Source organism: Danio aesculapii, chromosome 12 (assembly GCF_903798145.1).
Source record: "Danio aesculapii chromosome 12, fDanAes4.1, whole genome shotgun sequence".
NCBI classification, from domain to species: domain Eukaryota; kingdom Metazoa; phylum Chordata; class Actinopteri; order Cypriniformes; family Danionidae; genus Danio; species Danio aesculapii.
Window position 1 is genome coordinate 32,181,001 of NC_079446.1, and position 19,039 is coordinate 32,200,039.

Sequence of the window (19,039 nt, forward strand, 5' to 3'; positions counted from 1 at the left end):
GAATGAGCCTACTTTAGTCTACTTTTTACTCCTACATTAAGCAATAACAGATACTTTTACTCTATTTGCAGTACAGTTTTAGGCAAGTAATGGTACTTTTACTTAAGTATGATTTTTCAGTACTCCTTCCACCACTGCCCATACGTTTTTTTGGAAATAGACTCATTTTACAAGTGCCCTAGAGTTAAACAATTGAGTTTAACCATTTTTTTTAAAAGCAATTAATACATACAAAATTCTTACACAACATTTTCAGACTAGTGCTATTTAGCCTAAACAATCTCAACCAATCAAATTTCTTTTCAATAGGTCACTTATAGAAAGGATTCTAAGGAAACTCAATCCAAGTGCCACCTGCCTCAGGACATGGTGAATCTGAGTCATGCTAAGAAGGCTCAAGCCCTGGCCAGTGATCTGGAATATAGGAAGAAGTTACATGATTATACTCTCCTGTCTGATGACATGAAAGTGCAACAAGCTAAGAAAGCCTACAAACTGCAGAGTGACGTAAGTAATGCAAGAACAAAATGGAATGATACACATAATGTTAATATACAAATAAAGGCACACCAACAGTACACATTTTCAACCTCTTCCCAATCAAACACACCTGAATCAAGTCATCAGAACATTAGAAGAGACTCCGTAACCTAAAATGAATGGGTCAAAAAAGGGAGACACCCAAAATATGTACTGTTGGTGTGCCTCCAGGAACAGGGTTGGGAAACACTGCTCTAAATATATATACAGTTGAAGTCAGAAATATTAGTCCCCTTTGATTTTTTTTTCTTCTTTTTTTTAAATATTTCCCAAACAATGTTTAACAGAGCAAGGAAATTTTCACAGTATGTCTGATAATGTCTTTTTCTTCTGGAGAAAGTCTTATTTGTTTTATTTCAGCTAGAATAAAAGCAGCTTTTATTTTTTTAAACACCATTTTAGGGTCAAAATTATTAGCCCCTTTAAACTATATATTTTTTCAATTGTATACAGAACAAACCATCATAATACAATAACTTGCCTAATTACCCTAACCTGCCTAGTTGACCTAATTAACCTAGTTAAGCCTTTAAATGTCACTTTAAGCTGTATAGAAGTGTCTTGAAAATATCTAGTAAAATATTATTTACTGTCATCATGGCAAAGATCAAATAAATCAGTTATTAGAGATAGGTTATTAAAACTTTTAGATTTAGAAATGTGTTGAAAAAAATCTTCTCTCCGTTAAAGAGAAATTGAAGAAAAAAATATACAGGGAGGCTAATATTTCTGACTTCAACTGTATATATATTATTTATACATTAGAACCAGTACCGATCAGACCTGAACTGGATGAAAGGAGTCGGATGGGAGGCCGATGGATGCCTGGATGTTGAACAAGCCAAGAAAGCAGGAGAACTTCTCAGTGAGGTTGGTGATCTCAAGATTGCATTACTAGACAATAATTTAGGCTTCATAACTAACAAAACCACAAAGTCTGTTTTGGTCTTCGAAGAAAATGAACTGCTGGACATTCAACTTTAGTTGCTAAGTGTCCATTTTCCAATTCTATACAGAAAAAGTATCGCCAGAAGGTGGACATGGTGAAATTCACACAAGTGGCAGATACTCCTTCCATCATGCATGCCAAGAAGAGCCAGGAACTGCAGAGTGGGGTAAAATACTATCCACCTGATTGGATATTACTCTCTTTTAACTGAAATCTTGTCAGATGATTGATTGGCTTTTTTTGGCGCAGTTGGCATACAAGGCAGGCACAGAACAGACAATGCACCAGTACACTATAAGCAAAGATGAGCCCCTCTTCAAACAAGCCAAAGCTAACGCAGAGCTTCTAAGTGAGGTATGGAACTGAATCATATAAACCTTTACATTGGTAAAAGGGATGAGTTACTTTACTTAAAAAAACAAGTAAAGCCTTAAATGCGAAAAGTTGACAACTTAAAGAAGTGAGTAAACCCATTGTAACTTGGAACTGTTATGTACATATCTCATTTATTTAAAAAAAATGTGCAAACCCATTGCCTTAAAAATATTAAGTAAGGTCAACTAAAGCAATCAATTCAAAAGCAATGGGTTTACTCTTTTATAGTGTGTACAGCTGAAGTCAGAATTATTACCCCCCCATTGATTTTTTTTTTCTTTTTTTAAATATTCCCAAATTATGTTTAACAGAGCAAGGAAAATTTTGTCTCATTTGTTTTATTTCGGCTAGAATAAAAGCAGTTTTAAAATTTTTAACACCATTTTAAGGACAAAATTATTAGCCCCTTTAAACTATATATTTTTTCAATAGTCTACAGAACAAACAATCATTATACAATAACTTGCCTAATTACCCTAACCTGCCTAGTTAACCTAATTAACCTAGTTAAGCCTTTAAATGTCACTTTAAGCAGTATAGAAGTGTCTTAAAAAATATCTAGTCAAATATTATTTACTGTCATCATGGCAAAGATAAAATCAGTTATTAGAAATGAGTTATTTAAACTATTATGTTTAGAAATGTGTTGAATAAAATCTTCTCTCCGTTAAACAGAAATCGGGGAAAAAAATAAACAGCGGGGTTAATAATTCAGGGGGGGCTAATAATTCTGACTTCAACTATATATTACATCATTAACCTGCACAAGAATTTAACAACCCACTGCATGCTTTTAATCTACACACTGGATTTCTGATTTTTAGAAAACATATAAGAGTAGTTGGGAGGAACAGAGGGAGAAGGGCTTTGAGCTAGGCTTGGACACACTTTCGATTCTCTCTGCCAAAGCAACAAGAGATCTTGCCAGTGATGTGAGTGAACAAACACCCTACTGATACCACACAAATCACTTGCCACTCACTGACACTAGAGCCTCAGGTATGGTCACTTGTAATAATCTAAAATAGCATTTCTGATGCTTCATGTTTGCAGGTGAAGTACAAGCAAAAATATGAAATGACAAAAGGGAAGATGATTGGCGTGAAGACTGTGGCAGATGATTCTCAAATGGCCCATTCAACCCATGCTACAAAACTACACAGTGACCTCAACTACAAGAAAGAGTATGAGGACACCAAGACCAAACACAGTGCCTCACTTGATATGTTGACCCTCACCCATGCCAAGAAAGCCCAGGAGCTGGCCACAGAAACAAACTACAAAACTTTCCTGCACAAATACACAATCCTGCCTTGTGATATGAAACTAGAATGGGCCAAGAAAGCCTACGGCCTGCAGAGTGATGTAAGTGTTATCCAAGATCTTGATTTAATGAAGCGGAAACATGCACATATATGCATTTTGGGTGAAGTATCATAAAACAAACTTTGTTTTGTTTGCAGAAAAAGTATCGCTCTGACCTGAACTGGATGAAAGGAGTGGGTTGGGAGACTACTGGATCCCTTGACATACGACAGGCCAGAAAAGCCACAGATTTAGCCAGCGAGGTACAGATCAACCCCTCATGAACATGGCTTATCATACACACTTAGGTCATGCATTTTTATAAATCCAAGCACAATTGGTCAGCTGAGATGCATAACTTGAATTCTAATTGACAGAAAAGTTCAATATCTTAATACCAATTATAAACAAGGCCTAAATGTCATATTTTATCTTTCTGCTTTAAGAAACAGTATGCTTTGTTTGCATGCTTGAACCAACATGATTGCTGGTAATCAGCATGGGGATTAGGAGTGACAGGGAACCGGTTACACTCTCTTTATTTTGCTTGAGAACTGCGTGACCATGTTTTTTGGCCCACTAGACCAGCTGTTGGAATTGGAATTGCATTGGAATGTCTTCATTGTCCCCGAAGGGCAATTTGGTTTACAGCAATAGCCGACAGTTAACAGCAACAGATCAACACTCAAACATCGTAACAATAACAACAAAATTAATCATAATCAAGTAAAAAAAAAAAAACAAACATACAACTTAAAACTTGTTAAGTAACCCAACTGCATTTGAAACAAATGAATGCAAATATCTGTTGGACCTTGCCCATCTGAAATGCCTGATGGCAGGAGGCAAAACTTTAATTAAAGTGGATGGTTCTCGTCTGCTAAAATAGACATAGCCTTCTTTATGACTCTCACCTCATACACGTGTCCAAAACTGTTAAGAATTAATTAATTAATTAATTAACAACTTTTGAAAGTCTGTTTTTACTTGTCACCCTCAAATTACCATACTAATATATTACTGCAAAACTTAAAAGAGACTCAATAATAGAAGATTAAAATGTCCTAAGAAGAGACCTATCCACATTAAATCCTTTCAACTTCCTCAAGTAAAACAGTCGTTGATCCGCCTTTTTACAAATAAAATTTGTGTTGGCCTCAAAGTTCAGTTTATCATCCAGGATGGTGCCCAGGTGTTTATACTCACTCACTGTCTGAACAACAGTACCGTTTATAGTAGTAGTAGTAGCATTAGAAATAGAGTTACGACAAAAATCACTAAGCATCTCTTTAGTTTTTGAGATATTAAGTTGTAAATATGAGTCTATACAGCTACAGTTAGAAGCCCTCCATCGATTTTTTTTCTTTTTTAAAATATTTCCATAGTATGTCTGATAATATTTGATAATATTCTGATAATATTTTTTCTTCTAGAGAAAGAAGTTGTTACGGCTAGAATAAAAGCAGTTTGTGGTCAAAATTATTAGCCCCTTTAAGCCATATTTTTTTCTATAGTCTCCAGAACAAACCATCATTATACAATAACTTGCCTAAGTACCCTAACCTGCCTTGTTAACCTAATTTACCTACTGTAGTTAAGCCTTTAAATGTCACTTTAAGCAGTATAGAAGTGTCTTGAAAAATATCTAGTCAAATATTATTTACTGTCATCATGGCAAAGATAAAATCAGTTATTAGAAATGAGTTATTAAAACTATTATGTTTAGAAATGTGTTAAAGAAATCTCTCCGTTAAACAGAAACTGGGGAAAAAAAAAACAAGGTGGCTAATAATTCAGGGGGGCTAATAATTCTGACTTCAACTGTATATACTAGCTGTAACCAGCATAACACAGCATTTGACAAACATGGAATTCGTGCAGAATTTTTTAGCTGGGAACAACTTGAGGAGTCAGACTTCTAGATCACCAACAGGACGTACAAAACCCCTAGAGAAGCAGTTATGTAATGCTTGCATAGCAAATACCTAAAGCTATGGGTTAATGGCTTGGATTATATTTAGCATATATTTTTATGTAGTTAGAAATGTTTGTTGGGTAAAATAGTATTTCATTTTATATACTGATATTTAAAGATTGATTATATACTGATGAGATTATATACTGATATTTAAAGATTGATTATATACTCATAAGATTATATACTGATATTTAAAGATTGATTATATACAGATATGATTATATACTGATATTTAAAGATTGATTATATACTGATGAGATCATATACTGATATTTAAAGATTGATTATATACTGATAAGATTATATACTGATATTTAAAGATTGATTATATACAGATATGATTATATACTGATATTTAAAGATTGATTATATACTGATGAGATCATATACTGATATTTAAAGATTGATTATATACTTATAAGATTATATACTGATATTTAAAGATTGATTATATACAGATATGATTATATACTGATATTTAAAGATTGATTATATACTGATGAGATCATATACTGATATTTAAAGATTGATTATATACTGATAAGATTATATACTGATATTTAAAGATTGATTATATACAGATATGATTATATACTGATATTTAAAGATTGATTATATACTTATAAGATTATATACTGATATTTAAAGATTGATTATTTACTGATAAGATTATATACTGATATTTAAAGATTGATTATATACAGATAAGATTATATACTGATATTTAAAGATTGATTATGTACTGATGAGATTTTATACTGACAAGATTATATATACTGATATTTAAAGATATACTGAAATTTAAAGATTTTTTTGAGGCAAGAAATTTCAACCTTGGATTAAGCAGACAGTTTAAGGGTTTAAAAATATGTTATTACATTAAGAGCTATTGCTAGACTCATTGAAGCCATGCCTATTTCTAGATGCATTTGATTCTGAGTACTGCTATTAAATTCACCTATGCCTGGGGTTAACATTTCAATTATGCATCTGTTAAAAGGTGTTGAATCATATCGTCCTTGAAATGAAAAACCTCGAGGGGCTGTAAACCCAAGAAACAGTTCAGACCATAAATTGAACACACGCTGTTCATCTGCCAGCCTTGACAGCGAAGATAAATTTCTCCATGCCCTGTGTATGTTCCAGAAAAAATACAGACAGGATGTGAGTGCTCTGAAGTTCACCAGCGTGGAGGATACACCAGAAATGGTCCAGGCCAAAATCAGCAGCAAACTGGTTCTTGATGTACGTCTTCTTTCTATGAATAGCTCCTTCTATGAATCTTTGCATTGAACTGGAAAAAAAAGAGAGCATGTTTTTCATTGTAACATGCGAGTTATCTTTAATGTTGACAGAGATTGTACAGAGAAAAAGGAGAGAATGAAATGCACAAGTACACAATGATTGGAGATATTCCAGAGCATGTGCAAGCTAAGCTCAACGCCATCAACCTCAGTGAGGTGAGAATCCATTTCACAGCCTCTGTTTCTACTCCAAAGCCTATTGAGCTCATACACAAATGATTGAATTTCCACATTAAATTGTTAAAACTAAACTTATTTTCTATGAAGTCACATTATAAAGAGTCCTGGAAGAAGATTAGAGATGGTGGCTACAAATTGCGCTTGGATGCTATTCCTTTCCAAGCAGCCAAATCTTCGGCTGAAATCCTCAGTGATGTGAGTGTTTTGCATGCAACTTAAATGAACTATGGTTTATTTTGGTTATCTGTCTGACCATTCATTTGACTGTACAAATATTTACCTTCAGCAAAAGTACAAAGCGCAGTTTGAAAAGACAAAAGGGAAGATGATTGGGCTAAAGGGACTTCAGGATGACATAAACATGGCCCACTCTGTGCATGCCTCTACCATACAGAGTGATGTGAGTATTCCAGTGGTTTGATCCTCAAAGATGCATGAATATGAGAATCACAGACCAAGTGATTGATCAATTTTCTGTCTTTTAGCTCAAATACAAAAAGGGCTCTTCTGAGGTTCATTCTCAGTTCCATCTACCAATGGATATGTTGGATGTGATCCATGCTAAGAAGGCGCAGTCTCTGGTCAGCGATCAGGACTACAGACATACATTGCACAAGTACACAACATTGCCTGATGACCTCAAAGTACAGGCGGCGAAGAGAGCTTATGAACTGCAGAGTGAGGTAATAGCCTGTTTAATATACTTGCACTGATTTGGCTATTGAATTGATATTATTGATATTATCTATTGATATGTTGATATTGGCTATTCTTCTAAAGGTTGAGTCCACTAAAATGCAATGTGTGTTTGTACAACAGAAAATCTATCGATCTGATTTGAATTACCTACGTGGTGCGGCCTGGATTGCTACCGGTGCTTTACAGATTGAAGGATCCAGAAGGGCTACAGATCTAATTAGTGAGGTATGAATGGCTATACATTTCAACATCCTGATCCAACGTGGATGTCTAAACATTTACAAAGTTTGGTGTCAGATACAGGTGAAATCAAAGAATAAGCTCAATTCAAGTTAAAACTAAATTTATTTCAGGGATTTGAAGTATCTTGCCAAATCTAACCTAAAAAAAAATGTGGGGCTCTGTACAGTTTAATGTGAAAATCGACTTTTCTGTTTAGTCCATGGAGGTTAGATGTCCAGAGTTGAGGAAAGGTATGCATTACAGTATTAAGTTACTCCCCAAAAAAGTTATTGGTTGCGTTACTTAGTTACTTTTTATTATCTAGCTGAGGCTTGATCTCTTCCAGAACTTTGTTTTTATTAGAGTTTTGCAATTAATAATGCACTATATAACATACAGCTTCGTTTACCTTAAAAAATAACACATAAAAAATTATATTTTAGGATAATGTCATCAGAGAACTTCCTGACCCCAGAGCTAAACATGCCGTATATACAGATTATTGAAGGTTTATAGCAATGTGTTTGCTACTTTTGGTCTATTTTTCTTAAGTAAAATCACTGTCTATTGAGACAGTCCCCTTTTCCTTTTCTTTGATGCGTTCAAAATAATAAACATGTTCTCTTATTGACTGGTTGATTCATTGTGGGTACTTACATTTGAATTCTGCAATTTATTTTTTAAAAGTGAATTAATTAAACTAAAAAGTAACTTGTGTTACATTTTCAGATAAGTAACTCTATTACTTATATTAACTCTATTATAGTAACTCTATTACTAATATTATTACTTATTTTTTTTAAGTAATGCGTTACTTTACTTGTACTTTACTCACGTTACCCCCAACACGGTTAGATGTCCATGAGTAATAATGTAAACTTTCCACACAGATACTGTCAGGTGTTTTCTTAGCTGCTGTTTTCTCACCTCTGAAGTTTTCATTGTGTGCTTATTTTGTTATTGAGAGAAACACATTGCACATATTGCATGTTTACCTAAACATTGCTTTCAGTAGTCAGGATGTTTGCTAACATTATTCCATTATTAAAAACATGTTACAATTTTTACATTTACATTTTTTTGAAGAAAAGCAATAAAAGAAAGTTTTGGGGACTTTATTTTAATTCGGCAAGAATGCATCCAATTGGTCTGTGACAGTAAAGACATTGATAATAGTAAAAATTATATTAATGGTGCTAAATCTACAAAAGGAGGATTTTTGATTGGGTGCTGTAAATTCAACTTCACCATCAAAGAAATAAAGTTCATATATTTATTATTTTAGTTATATTATAATAAAATAATAATGTATGGTGTTTTTTTTCATATTTATGATCAAATCAGCTGATTCGAATGTTATAACTCGATTAAATGGGCATTATCAGTGATTATCAGCTGATAGATATGGGCCAGTAGGGCCCATCTGCACCTACTGGTAGGCTCAGAAGACTGTTATCATCCATCCACATGGTTAATCAGCTATAGATCACATACAGCTGCGGCCAGAAGTTAACGAGAATTATTTATTTAATTTCCTATTAATTGTATTTTGTTAACGTCTACCCCTATCCAACCCTAAACCCAACCGTCACAGTAATGTAAAAACAGATCTGCATCTAGAGTCTTCTCTATTAGTATAGCTGAATAACCATGTGGATGGATGATAACAGCCTTCTGAGCCTACCAGGTGATCAAATAAACATAACATCGTTAAGTATAAAAGGCTTGGTACAAAAACAGGGAAAAATCTTAGCACCCCCCCCCCCCCCCCCACACACACACACACACACACACACACAAAATCACATTTATTTATCATGTATTTTCCTTTGCCCAACAGAAAAAGTATCGTCAGCAGCCCTACTCATTCAAGCACACATCTGTCACAGATTCTCCAGATATTGTTCATGCCAAGACCAGTAACAAGATCACTAACGAGGTAGGAGGACATTCACAATTTTATATCAATCAATATTCTATAATACAGTGAAACTAATTCTAATGTTTTCTGATTTCAAATTATTTAGCGCTTATACAAAGAAAAGGGGGAAAACTTCAGGCACAACTACACCATTACTGCAGAGAGACCTGAAATCACCCAGGCCAAGATTAACGCTGCTAACTTCAGTGATGTAAGATGAGCCTTCCAAGTCTATTTTTGAGTTTATGGATATTGCTGCATCATAAAATGCACTATTCTAAACTATTCACAATTGATAGCATACTTTAAAGATATTCTAAAGAAGAAATGATTAAAATGCATCGCACAAAGTGCTCTTGTATCCAAGACAATGGTTGCAAGTTTTTACATTTTCTACTGTATTTCAGGTTAAGTACAAGGAATCATGGAATGTGCTTCGAGCTCAGGGTTATAAACTCACCATGAAGGATATCCCCTTCCAAGCTGCCAAAGCATCCACCAGCATTGCTAGTGATGTAAGAATACCTCGTCTAAATTTACACGCATAAACATCTATGGGCAAAAGCAGCTCTGATAAATGCAATCAGGATGGCTAGCAGTTTATACATCTATTTGAATACGTTCACCTCCTTTGCCTTGTTAGGTCCAGTACAAGCACAACCATGCATTGGAGAAGGGCAAGCACATTGGAGCCCGCAGCATTTTGGAGGACTCTCATCTAATGCACTGCCTGGAGATGGGCCGTCTGCAGAGCGACCAGCATTATCGTAAAGACGCTTTGTGCACCAGTGGCCAGTATCAGCTGCCACTAGACATGGTGAACCTGGTTCATGCCAAGAAAGCCCAGGCCTTAGCCAGTGATCAGGATTACAAGACTCAAATTCATTCTTACACAGTCCTGCCTGATGATATAAAGGTGCAGTGGGCCAAAAAGGCATATGAGCTGCAGAGTCAGGTGAGAAAGAGTGAGATTGTTAAAGATGGTAGATATTTTTCTTTAAATGCAAGAAAATGGACAGGTCAAAGCGTCACAATACAATCCCTATAATTCTTTGTGTTTTTACAGAATGTATACAAATCAGATCTGAACTTCATGAAAGGAGTGGCCTGGGATTCAGTCGGCGCACCTCAGCTGGAGTCTGCAAAGAAAGCTGGAGAGCTCATAAGTGATGTAAGTCGTGTTTAATTTAAACATTTTTAGGCTCTATATGTACATGTATAAAGACTTTATTTGCGACACTGGTGGCCATTAAAGGTCTCATGAAATTAAAATAAAGTTTTTTAGATGTTAGTATTGCTATAGTTTTTAGGATATCTATGAGCTAGTGCACACCAAAACAGTGACAAAGTCCATGTTTATGCAATGTAAAACCAATATAAACATGTTAAGCTTGTACTGTTGTTTGTCACTTCCACCTAAATGGATCAACGATTTTATTCACAAGACCTCATTCTTCAGTTTCTCATCAAACTGTGACCAACCAAATGCTCTTTAGTATCTGACATGCCCTGTCCCCTTTCAAAATGCTATACATTTGATGTGCTTGATGCTGGAAACGTGGTGATAAAACAAATTGTTTAAAGGGGAGGAGCTACACTATGTCCAGCCCTCTCTTCATGTTTTGGTTGAGATTACGTCAAACACTGAATAAAAATGCACATTTCAAAGCATGTCACGGGACCTTTTAGCAAGCAACTTTCTTGCATTCACGCACATGTAATGTACAAGAGACTTAATGGGGTGTAGAGGGATAAATTAAACAATATTCAGTTCTATTTTGTACTGTGGTATTTGGAGCATCCTCAAATGTACATATCAATGACTTCTCATGCTGTGTTCCAGACAGAGTCGGAGGTGGGAATTTCAACAGTAAAGTGTCCCAATTCCGACCTCATTGCTTTCTAGTCAATTGCATGTCAGTTACATTTTCAACATGTTAGATCTGAATATTTTAAAATATTTCATGTTATTGTGCCAATTATGGCTAAAAGAAAAATATTAGAAAATGCTATAATTGAAAACAGATGACGAAAAACACAAATAGCATTATATGTTGCATTAATTAAAAAATAAAGATAATAGAATCACAGAAGTAGCCTTTATTAGTACTGTAGGGTTCCCACATACATGAAAGTTTGTTTAAACAATGTTTCACATACGGTAGCTCCTTGCTAATCTCGCTGAAGCAGAACTAGTATTCATTTGTAAAGTGTTGTCAAAAGATGCATCTTGATGAAGTCTTGTTCCTTGGTCTGGCCTGAGTTCACAGGTCAGATTTTATGTGGTGTTCTAGAGTAGTGTTTCACAACCACGTTCCTGGAGGACCACCAACTCTCCACATTTTCCATGTCTCCTTAACCAAACACACCTGATTTAGATCACCAGCATATTAGCAAAGACTGAAAGACCTGTAACGGGTGTGACAGACAAAGGAGACATCCAAAACATGTAGTGCTGATGGTCCTCCAGGAACATGGTCGAGAAACACTGTTCTAGTGGTTTTTCCAAGTAGAAAACTCCCATTTCCGAGTTTAAAATGCAGCATTACCTCTGAGTCTGTTCATATTTCTCTTGCACACATCATGGAGTGTAACACATTTTTAAAATGGCAGCAGGGATTACTCTGAGAGAATGTGCTTTGGAAAGTTTTTGAGTGTGTGTTTGAAAGTGAAGTGCAACCATGCCCAATGAGCAGTTTGATATGTTAAAAAACAAAGACGCTTCAGTAGGTTTCAGCAAATGTTTTGAGAAAGTAACAGAAGGTGATTGTAATAAAACATTTGTTCAAATGTTTGTTAAAGAGCCTTTATTTACTTCCCTCCAGTGATTCTTGTGCTATGTACATGTGTGTGAACATGCACTCTATTTATTATAATATCACAGCTACAATTCTGTGCATATTCTGCTATATCTCTGATTTATTGACTCTTCTTTGCTTAACTGTAACGTTCTGTAGAAGAAGTACCGTCAAAATCCCGACAGTCTGAAGTTCACCCAGGTTGCTGATTCACCTGATATCATCCACGCAAAGAACAGCTACATGCAGTGCAGTGAGGTAAACATCCCCTAGCATACTTACTGTACATTTAAGTGTGTAGCCAGTGATTGTTTTGGGTCATGTGAATAACAAAAGTTTGATCTTCTTATAGAGGATGTATAAGTCTGGAGACTCTGACTCCATGCACAAATACACATTACATGCCGATCATCCTGACTTCATCAGAGCAAGGATCAACGCTCAGCAAATTAGCGATGTAAGCTTGCTGTTATTTTGTGTGTTATTTATGTATTACAGAATCTCTGAAGGAGATTTTTTCCCCACAAAGGTTGAATATTTTTGATTGTCGATTGTCAGTGTACATCATTTAATATTGTCTTTGCTCTTTTTTTCTCTCTTTCACTTTGTAGAAAGTGTATAAAACATCAGGTGAGCAGGTGAAGTCAGCAGGTTATGACCTCAGGTTAGATGCCATTCCCTTCCAGACAGCCAAGGCCTCTAGAGAAATTGCAAGTGATGTAAGTCCAAATCAAAACGTTTATCTTCCAAACTCTGGTCCAAACCAATTTCATACTTTTAATTTAAAGCTGCAGACCATGAAATTACCTCTCCTTACCCTAAGCTTGTAACAATGTTTTTTAATTTTCGTTAGAAATATGAGTTTAATGCCATTTTAATGGCATTTTTTGTCATTCTTTTATCTGTATACATAAGAAAGGACTCCTGGCTAGGATTCTACATCATTTATAGCCTGTTCTCATAGCAGCAAGAATATTTAAACTCATAAATGTATAATATGAATATGATATAATATGAAATTTAAGATCTATAACAATTAGAAATTAGACTGGAGAGAAACTAAAATCTTCAGGTAATGCTAATACAGACTATATACACAGTTACGCAATGCTGATGTTGCTAAACTAACAATTTGAGAAGTATATCAATAATAATAATGATAATTTGCACAGTTGAATGTATTATGAGCAATCAATTGTTAGATTTAATCACACTGGTAGTGCAATGTATTGTAATTTTTATTCTCAGCTAGTCAGAAATGTTGCAGACTTGTTGCTTGCATGTTCAGATTTTCCTGGTGAAAATGATTATTTGGATCAAACTTCCAGAAAGAGTGTTTTGGAAGTACAGTTTTCACAGTGGTGTGGTGACTGACAGTCACACAAACTCTTAAAAACATTAGATTAATCAGTGCCAATTCTAAACACTTTCCAACTAGACCAGAGATGCCCGAACTAGGGCACGCAGGCCAAAATTGGCCCATGGCAACCTTTGATTTGTCCCGCCATCCCATCTGAGAAGAGAGGGATAATGATGGGGATGGTTTAGAGATTGTCATTTCAAATTTAATGTAACAATTTTATTTGGTCACACTATATTTTGATGGTCCGTTTGTTTAATTTAAGTTTCATTGCATCTACTTGCCAACAATTCTCATTAGATTATAAGTAGACTGTTAGGTTGGGGTTAGGGTTAGTGTAGGTTGACATGTACTTGCAAAGCTTTTTATAGTCAGTTAAAATGTCTGTTGAAGGAGCAGTATTAACAGATATTAAACAGACAGTCTATCAATACTCAAATGAACCATTAAAATAAAGTGTTACCATTTATTTTATTAAACTACAAAAAACTGCTAACTGAAATTATATGTTTCAATTGAAATGTTTTACTTTAGATTAAAATATACATACTGTCACCCAATGAATAGAGGACAATGCAGAGAGTTTGGTGAGAGTTTAGTTAATATGATTCAACGTGGTGTTTTCTATTTATTTTAAAATAAGTTAAGTAATTACCCATGGCAACTTTAATGTAAAATAGTTTGGTATATATTTATCTTTGGCCCACGACTCTCAATGATGTTTGGTTTTTGGCCCTTCATACAAAAACGTTTGGGCACCTCTGAACTAGATGATTATTTTGCAAATGACTGCAATTTCAGGTTTCAAACAGAGATTGCGACAAAGGCTATAGGTTTAAAAACTACAGCTATTTTGTCAAACAGTGTTGATATTTGAAAGCACAAAAAACATGTGCATAAACCAACAAGACCTTTCCCCTTTTTTAATATCTCAACTACTTACTAAACACAGCCCTACTGCTGATTTGCTGCAAGTTTGTTTTGGTACGTAACTTTTATTATCTGTTTTTCCCCTCAGTTCCGCTATAAGGAGGCATTCGTGAAAGAAAAGGGCCATCAAGTGGGCCTCCTCAGCGTTGAGGACGACCCCAAGATGAGACATTCACTGGCTGTAGGGAAGCTCCAGAGTAACAACCAGTACAAGAAGCAGTTCCAGGAGACGCGCTCTCAGTTTAAGATCCACGGTGACCTGCCTGAGTTCCAGCATGCTAAGAAAAGCCAAGCTCAGCTTAGTAACATCAATTACCGCCAACAACTTCATGACTACACCTGCGATCCTAACCAGCTCAATGTCAAACATGCTAAACAAGCCTACCAGCTGCAGAGCGACGTGAGACTGAGCTTTAGACTTATTCTGTTGTCATATATTTAACCATATGTGGTGGATGACATCCCAGGTAGCAAAGAATTTTGGCCCAGATTTGGCATAAATCTGGCACAGCAGGCATTCATCTGGCACTGGTATACACCATGTGGGCCAAACATGGCCCTGGTTTGGCAGAGGTGGCACCGTCTTTAAGGCGGCACACTATACTTGGGCCAGATGTAAAATGTAGTATTTAGCCTAGATGTTAATAATTGATAAGTGGGCCATGTAAGTTTGGCCTGTCTTGACCCACATTTAAAATACATTTTTATCATTTTCAAATAAAGAAAAAAATTCTACCAATCAGGTTGCTTCAAGAAAAAGCACGCCAATAGCACCCATAAAGCGCAATGCTTTATTGCTTTATCAATTTCATTGCAGTTGTGACACACCAACATATCTGGCCCAGTTCAGGCTTAGTTCTGGGTTATTACTTCGGCTAAGACTTGGCCCAGATATGGTCCATGTTTGGCCCTTGGCCTTGGTGCAGTCATGTACCGTAATTCACTGCGACATGTGGGCCAAGCAAAAGCTGACTGTGTGGGCCAGAGCTGGGCCAGAGAAATTTTGCTATGTGGGATGGTTAAATATGTGGAAATATGACTTGGTTGACAAACGTTTCAAAAAAATACATCTTGTTTGTGAAGTTTCCTCATGTAGCAGCGTTTATTGTCTCCGGTTGCAGGTGAACTACAAATCTGATCTGAACTGGATTAAAGGTGTGGGCTGGACCCCACCAGGCTCTCTGAAGGTAGAAATGGCCCGCCGAGCAGCAGAACTGGGCCTTGCTGAAGGAGTAACAACTGACGAGGCTATTGCTCAGTATCAGCAGCTTATGGTGAGACAACTGTACATCATAATATCTAAATATCTGCACTTTTCCAAAACTAGCTGCCTTATTAGCGCCTCAACAACCATAAGTTATCAAACTTGAATGCTTTACATACAGTAGGCAGCAACTAGCTACACAAATAGCAACAGTGAAGTTACCCACAAATGATTTAGCATGTTGCTAAGCTAACTGTACAATATTCTTGAATAAAAGTACATAGTATGTATAAAAAGACATATATTTAACTTGAATTTTCTATATTTTAGTATTGAATGTTGTTTTAGCTTATAGGTTCAGTTTTGACATTTTAATTACAAGGTAAACAAGACCCATTACCAGTATCCCACATGAAAAAAATGCTATGGTATTTTAAAGTAAACACTATAGATTGTGACTGCATGGTGGCGCAGTGGGTAGCACGATCGCCTCACGGCAAGAAAGTCACTGGTTTGAGCCTTGGCTGGGTCCATTGGCATTTCTGTGTGGAGTTTGCATGTTCTCCCCGTGTTAGAGTAGGTTTCCTCCGGGTGCTCCGGTTTTCCCCACAAGTCCAAAGACATGTGGTGCAGGTGAATTGGGTAGGCTAAATTGTCCGTAGTATACAGAATGAGTGTGAATGAGTGTGTGTGGATGTTACCCAGTGATGGGTTGCGGCTAGAAGGGCATCCTCTGCGTAAAACATATGCTGGATAAGTTGGCAGTTCATTCCACTGTGACGAACCCAGATTAATAAAGGGACTAAGCCGAAAAGAAAATGAATGAATGAACTATAGATTGTTTAAACCATGCTATAGTTACTAATACACCAACTATAGTTATATAACAAATTACCCAATACTGTACTATTGTCTACAAATATATATATATATATATATATATATATATATATATATATATATATATATATATATATATATATATATATATATATATATATATATGAATGATATACTATAGTACACCACTGAAAAAAAAGTATAATACAATATTTATAACAGTTTATCAGTTTACTATAAATATCACAGTATGCTGTAGAGTTCATTAACAAAGAGCTGAAAGTTCTATAACTGGGTAAATTGTTGTATAATTGGTACAATACACTTCATAGATCAAAAACACAGAATATTCACAGTATATATCATAATATTACTATTCATTATGTGGGATTATTTCTACACTGTTATAGTTTTTGGTTTTATTAACACTATAAAATAGTTGAATTGGCTTTTTAAAATATTTATTAAGTTATTAATTTTCATTGTAGTTCCATATTTTGCCATTTTTATTAGTTTTATACTATTGCTATTTAGATTTTGTTCAGTTTTAGTTGTTTTATTTATATATTAGTAATAGATTAGATATTTAGACAAAGTTTTAGAATATAGATAATTGTTTTCATTAAAAACATAATCCATTATTGTTTTTTGCACTGAACTGAGTTCATTATGAGATTGCCTTGTTTTTTAAGGACACAAGACATGTTGTTTTTCGATTTTCGCTAAAATGAAGTTCAAGTGAAGTGACTTGATATAAAATTAGGTATATAAGGGCCCTCAAATCCTTAGTTTGTCTTCTAAATAGGCAGCACACAAGGTTTTTAAACAGAGAAATTGTCATACTTCTCAATTTTCCCACATTACCAAATTGCCTCTATATTTTCTCTCCCCACATTATGCATTTCATCATTTTGTTTTGTATCAGATGCTCCAGAGACAGCAGGAGTTCCAGGATCAACATGACTCCACCACAGAGCAGACAGAGACCACAATGGAGACCCAGCAGCCAGGAGTCAATCCTGATGCTATGGAGATCCTCCACGTCAAAAGAAAGAAGACTATTCATACCACATTCAAGCAGGCCAAGACCACAAAATCCATCACGTCACAGTCTGTTGCTTCCCATTCAACCACAAGTCAGTCTATCACCAACCAGTCCACGAAGAAACAGTCCATCATGAGCCAGTCTCATGCTGGTGAATCCACCGCAAGACACATGAGCGAAAACCAGGCCATCACAGAGCAGGCTGATGCGAAGGCTGGAACTATGTAATCTGACATTTTTGTCTTCCTTTAGGTTTTTAAATAATTTAAGAGCATCATGTAGATCCTGGCGTTCTACTGTATGTTAGATTGATTTATAAATGAGGGATATGCAGTATAGATGAACGATATACAGTAAGTGAATATGAAAGTTAAAGTAAGTGCAGACTGTAAGAACATAAAGAGCACGGCTGATTTTATTTTATTGAATTAATTTATTATATAATATATTATTATATTTATTATAACGAAAGTGATTATAGTAATGATGGCAACGCAAAAGTAGATGGACAGCGGATGTAAAGAAAAAAGGTGAGCGTGTGAAAGTACCCTCATAATTATTTTAACCATTGGAAAATATTGGCTCCTTTTTTATTTGCGGGAAATATGATAAGCAACAATATATTGTTTTAAAATATCTGAGTATAATATTTATAACATTTGATTTGGTCCTGTGGTGGATTTTACAGCTGTCTTTAAGGCTTCATTATTATTTGAATAACTGGAAATACTGTTTTTTTCATCAAGCTGTGCTTTAAATTAAAAAGCAGAACTCCGCTAGCAGAGTTAAAATAGATGAAGATGTATAGGTGAATGTGTGAACTCTGACAAGACAATAAAAGTTTTCTTTCCAAATGTCCTTCATAAAACATCTCACAATCCTTTTGAACACAATTAGACACTAGAGGGCAGTCACAGACAGTTTTAATGCGTACACTTGGTCTATTGTAAGGGAAGAAAAAAGTCAGACAGAGAGACAGACAGACAGACAGACAGATAGATAGATAGATAGATAGATAGATAGATAGATAGATAGATAGATAGATAGATAGATAGATAGATAGATAGATAGATAGATAGATAGATAGATAGATAGATAGATAGATAGATAGATAGATAGATAGATAGATAGATAGATGGATGGATGGATGGATGGATGGATAGATGGATGGATGGATGGATGGATGGATGGATGGATGGATGGATGGATGGATGGATGGATGGATGGATAGATAGATAGACCAATAGACAAATAGAACAGACAGATAGATAGATAGATAGATAGATAGATAGACAGACAGACAGACAGACAGACAGACAGACAGACAGACAGACAGACAGCGCACATGTCTTCCCAGACAGACAGACAGACCGACCGACCAATAGATAG

The 19,039-nt window shown here is 35.4% G+C and overlaps 1 protein-coding gene across 2 annotated transcripts in view; it reads left to right on the forward strand.

Annotated features, from left to right (window-relative positions):
* The window catches only part of nrap (nebulin-related anchoring protein), a 35,842-nt gene extending 17,334 nt beyond the window's left edge, over window positions 1–18,508 (forward strand). For both annotated transcript variants that reach the window (XM_056469726.1, XM_056469727.1), the window contains exons 20-43: window positions 310–507; window positions 1,306–1,410; window positions 1,557–1,655; window positions 1,739–1,843; window positions 2,689–2,796; window positions 2,918–3,229; window positions 3,328–3,432; window positions 6,294–6,392; window positions 6,503–6,607; window positions 6,719–6,826; window positions 6,918–7,031; window positions 7,117–7,314; window positions 7,451–7,555; window positions 9,393–9,491; window positions 9,580–9,684; window positions 9,881–9,988; window positions 10,117–10,428; window positions 10,540–10,644; window positions 12,431–12,529; window positions 12,624–12,728; window positions 12,883–12,990; window positions 14,650–14,961; window positions 15,683–15,835; window positions 17,531–18,508. In XM_056469726.1, the coding sequence (XP_056325701.1) occupies window positions 310–507; window positions 1,306–1,410; window positions 1,557–1,655; window positions 1,739–1,843; window positions 2,689–2,796; window positions 2,918–3,229; window positions 3,328–3,432; window positions 6,294–6,392; window positions 6,503–6,607; window positions 6,719–6,826; window positions 6,918–7,031; window positions 7,117–7,314; window positions 7,451–7,555; window positions 9,393–9,491; window positions 9,580–9,684; window positions 9,881–9,988; window positions 10,117–10,428; window positions 10,540–10,644; window positions 12,431–12,529; window positions 12,624–12,728; window positions 12,883–12,990; window positions 14,650–14,961; window positions 15,683–15,835; window positions 17,531–17,878 (3,615 nt within the window). In that variant the 3' untranslated portion in view covers window positions 17,879–18,508. The remainder of the gene's footprint in view (window positions 1–309; window positions 508–1,305; window positions 1,411–1,556; window positions 1,656–1,738; window positions 1,844–2,688; window positions 2,797–2,917; window positions 3,230–3,327; window positions 3,433–6,293; window positions 6,393–6,502; window positions 6,608–6,718; window positions 6,827–6,917; window positions 7,032–7,116; window positions 7,315–7,450; window positions 7,556–9,392; window positions 9,492–9,579; window positions 9,685–9,880; window positions 9,989–10,116; window positions 10,429–10,539; window positions 10,645–12,430; window positions 12,530–12,623; window positions 12,729–12,882; window positions 12,991–14,649; window positions 14,962–15,682; window positions 15,836–17,530) is intronic.
* The last annotated feature ends 531 nt before the right edge of the window (window positions 18,509–19,039 follow it).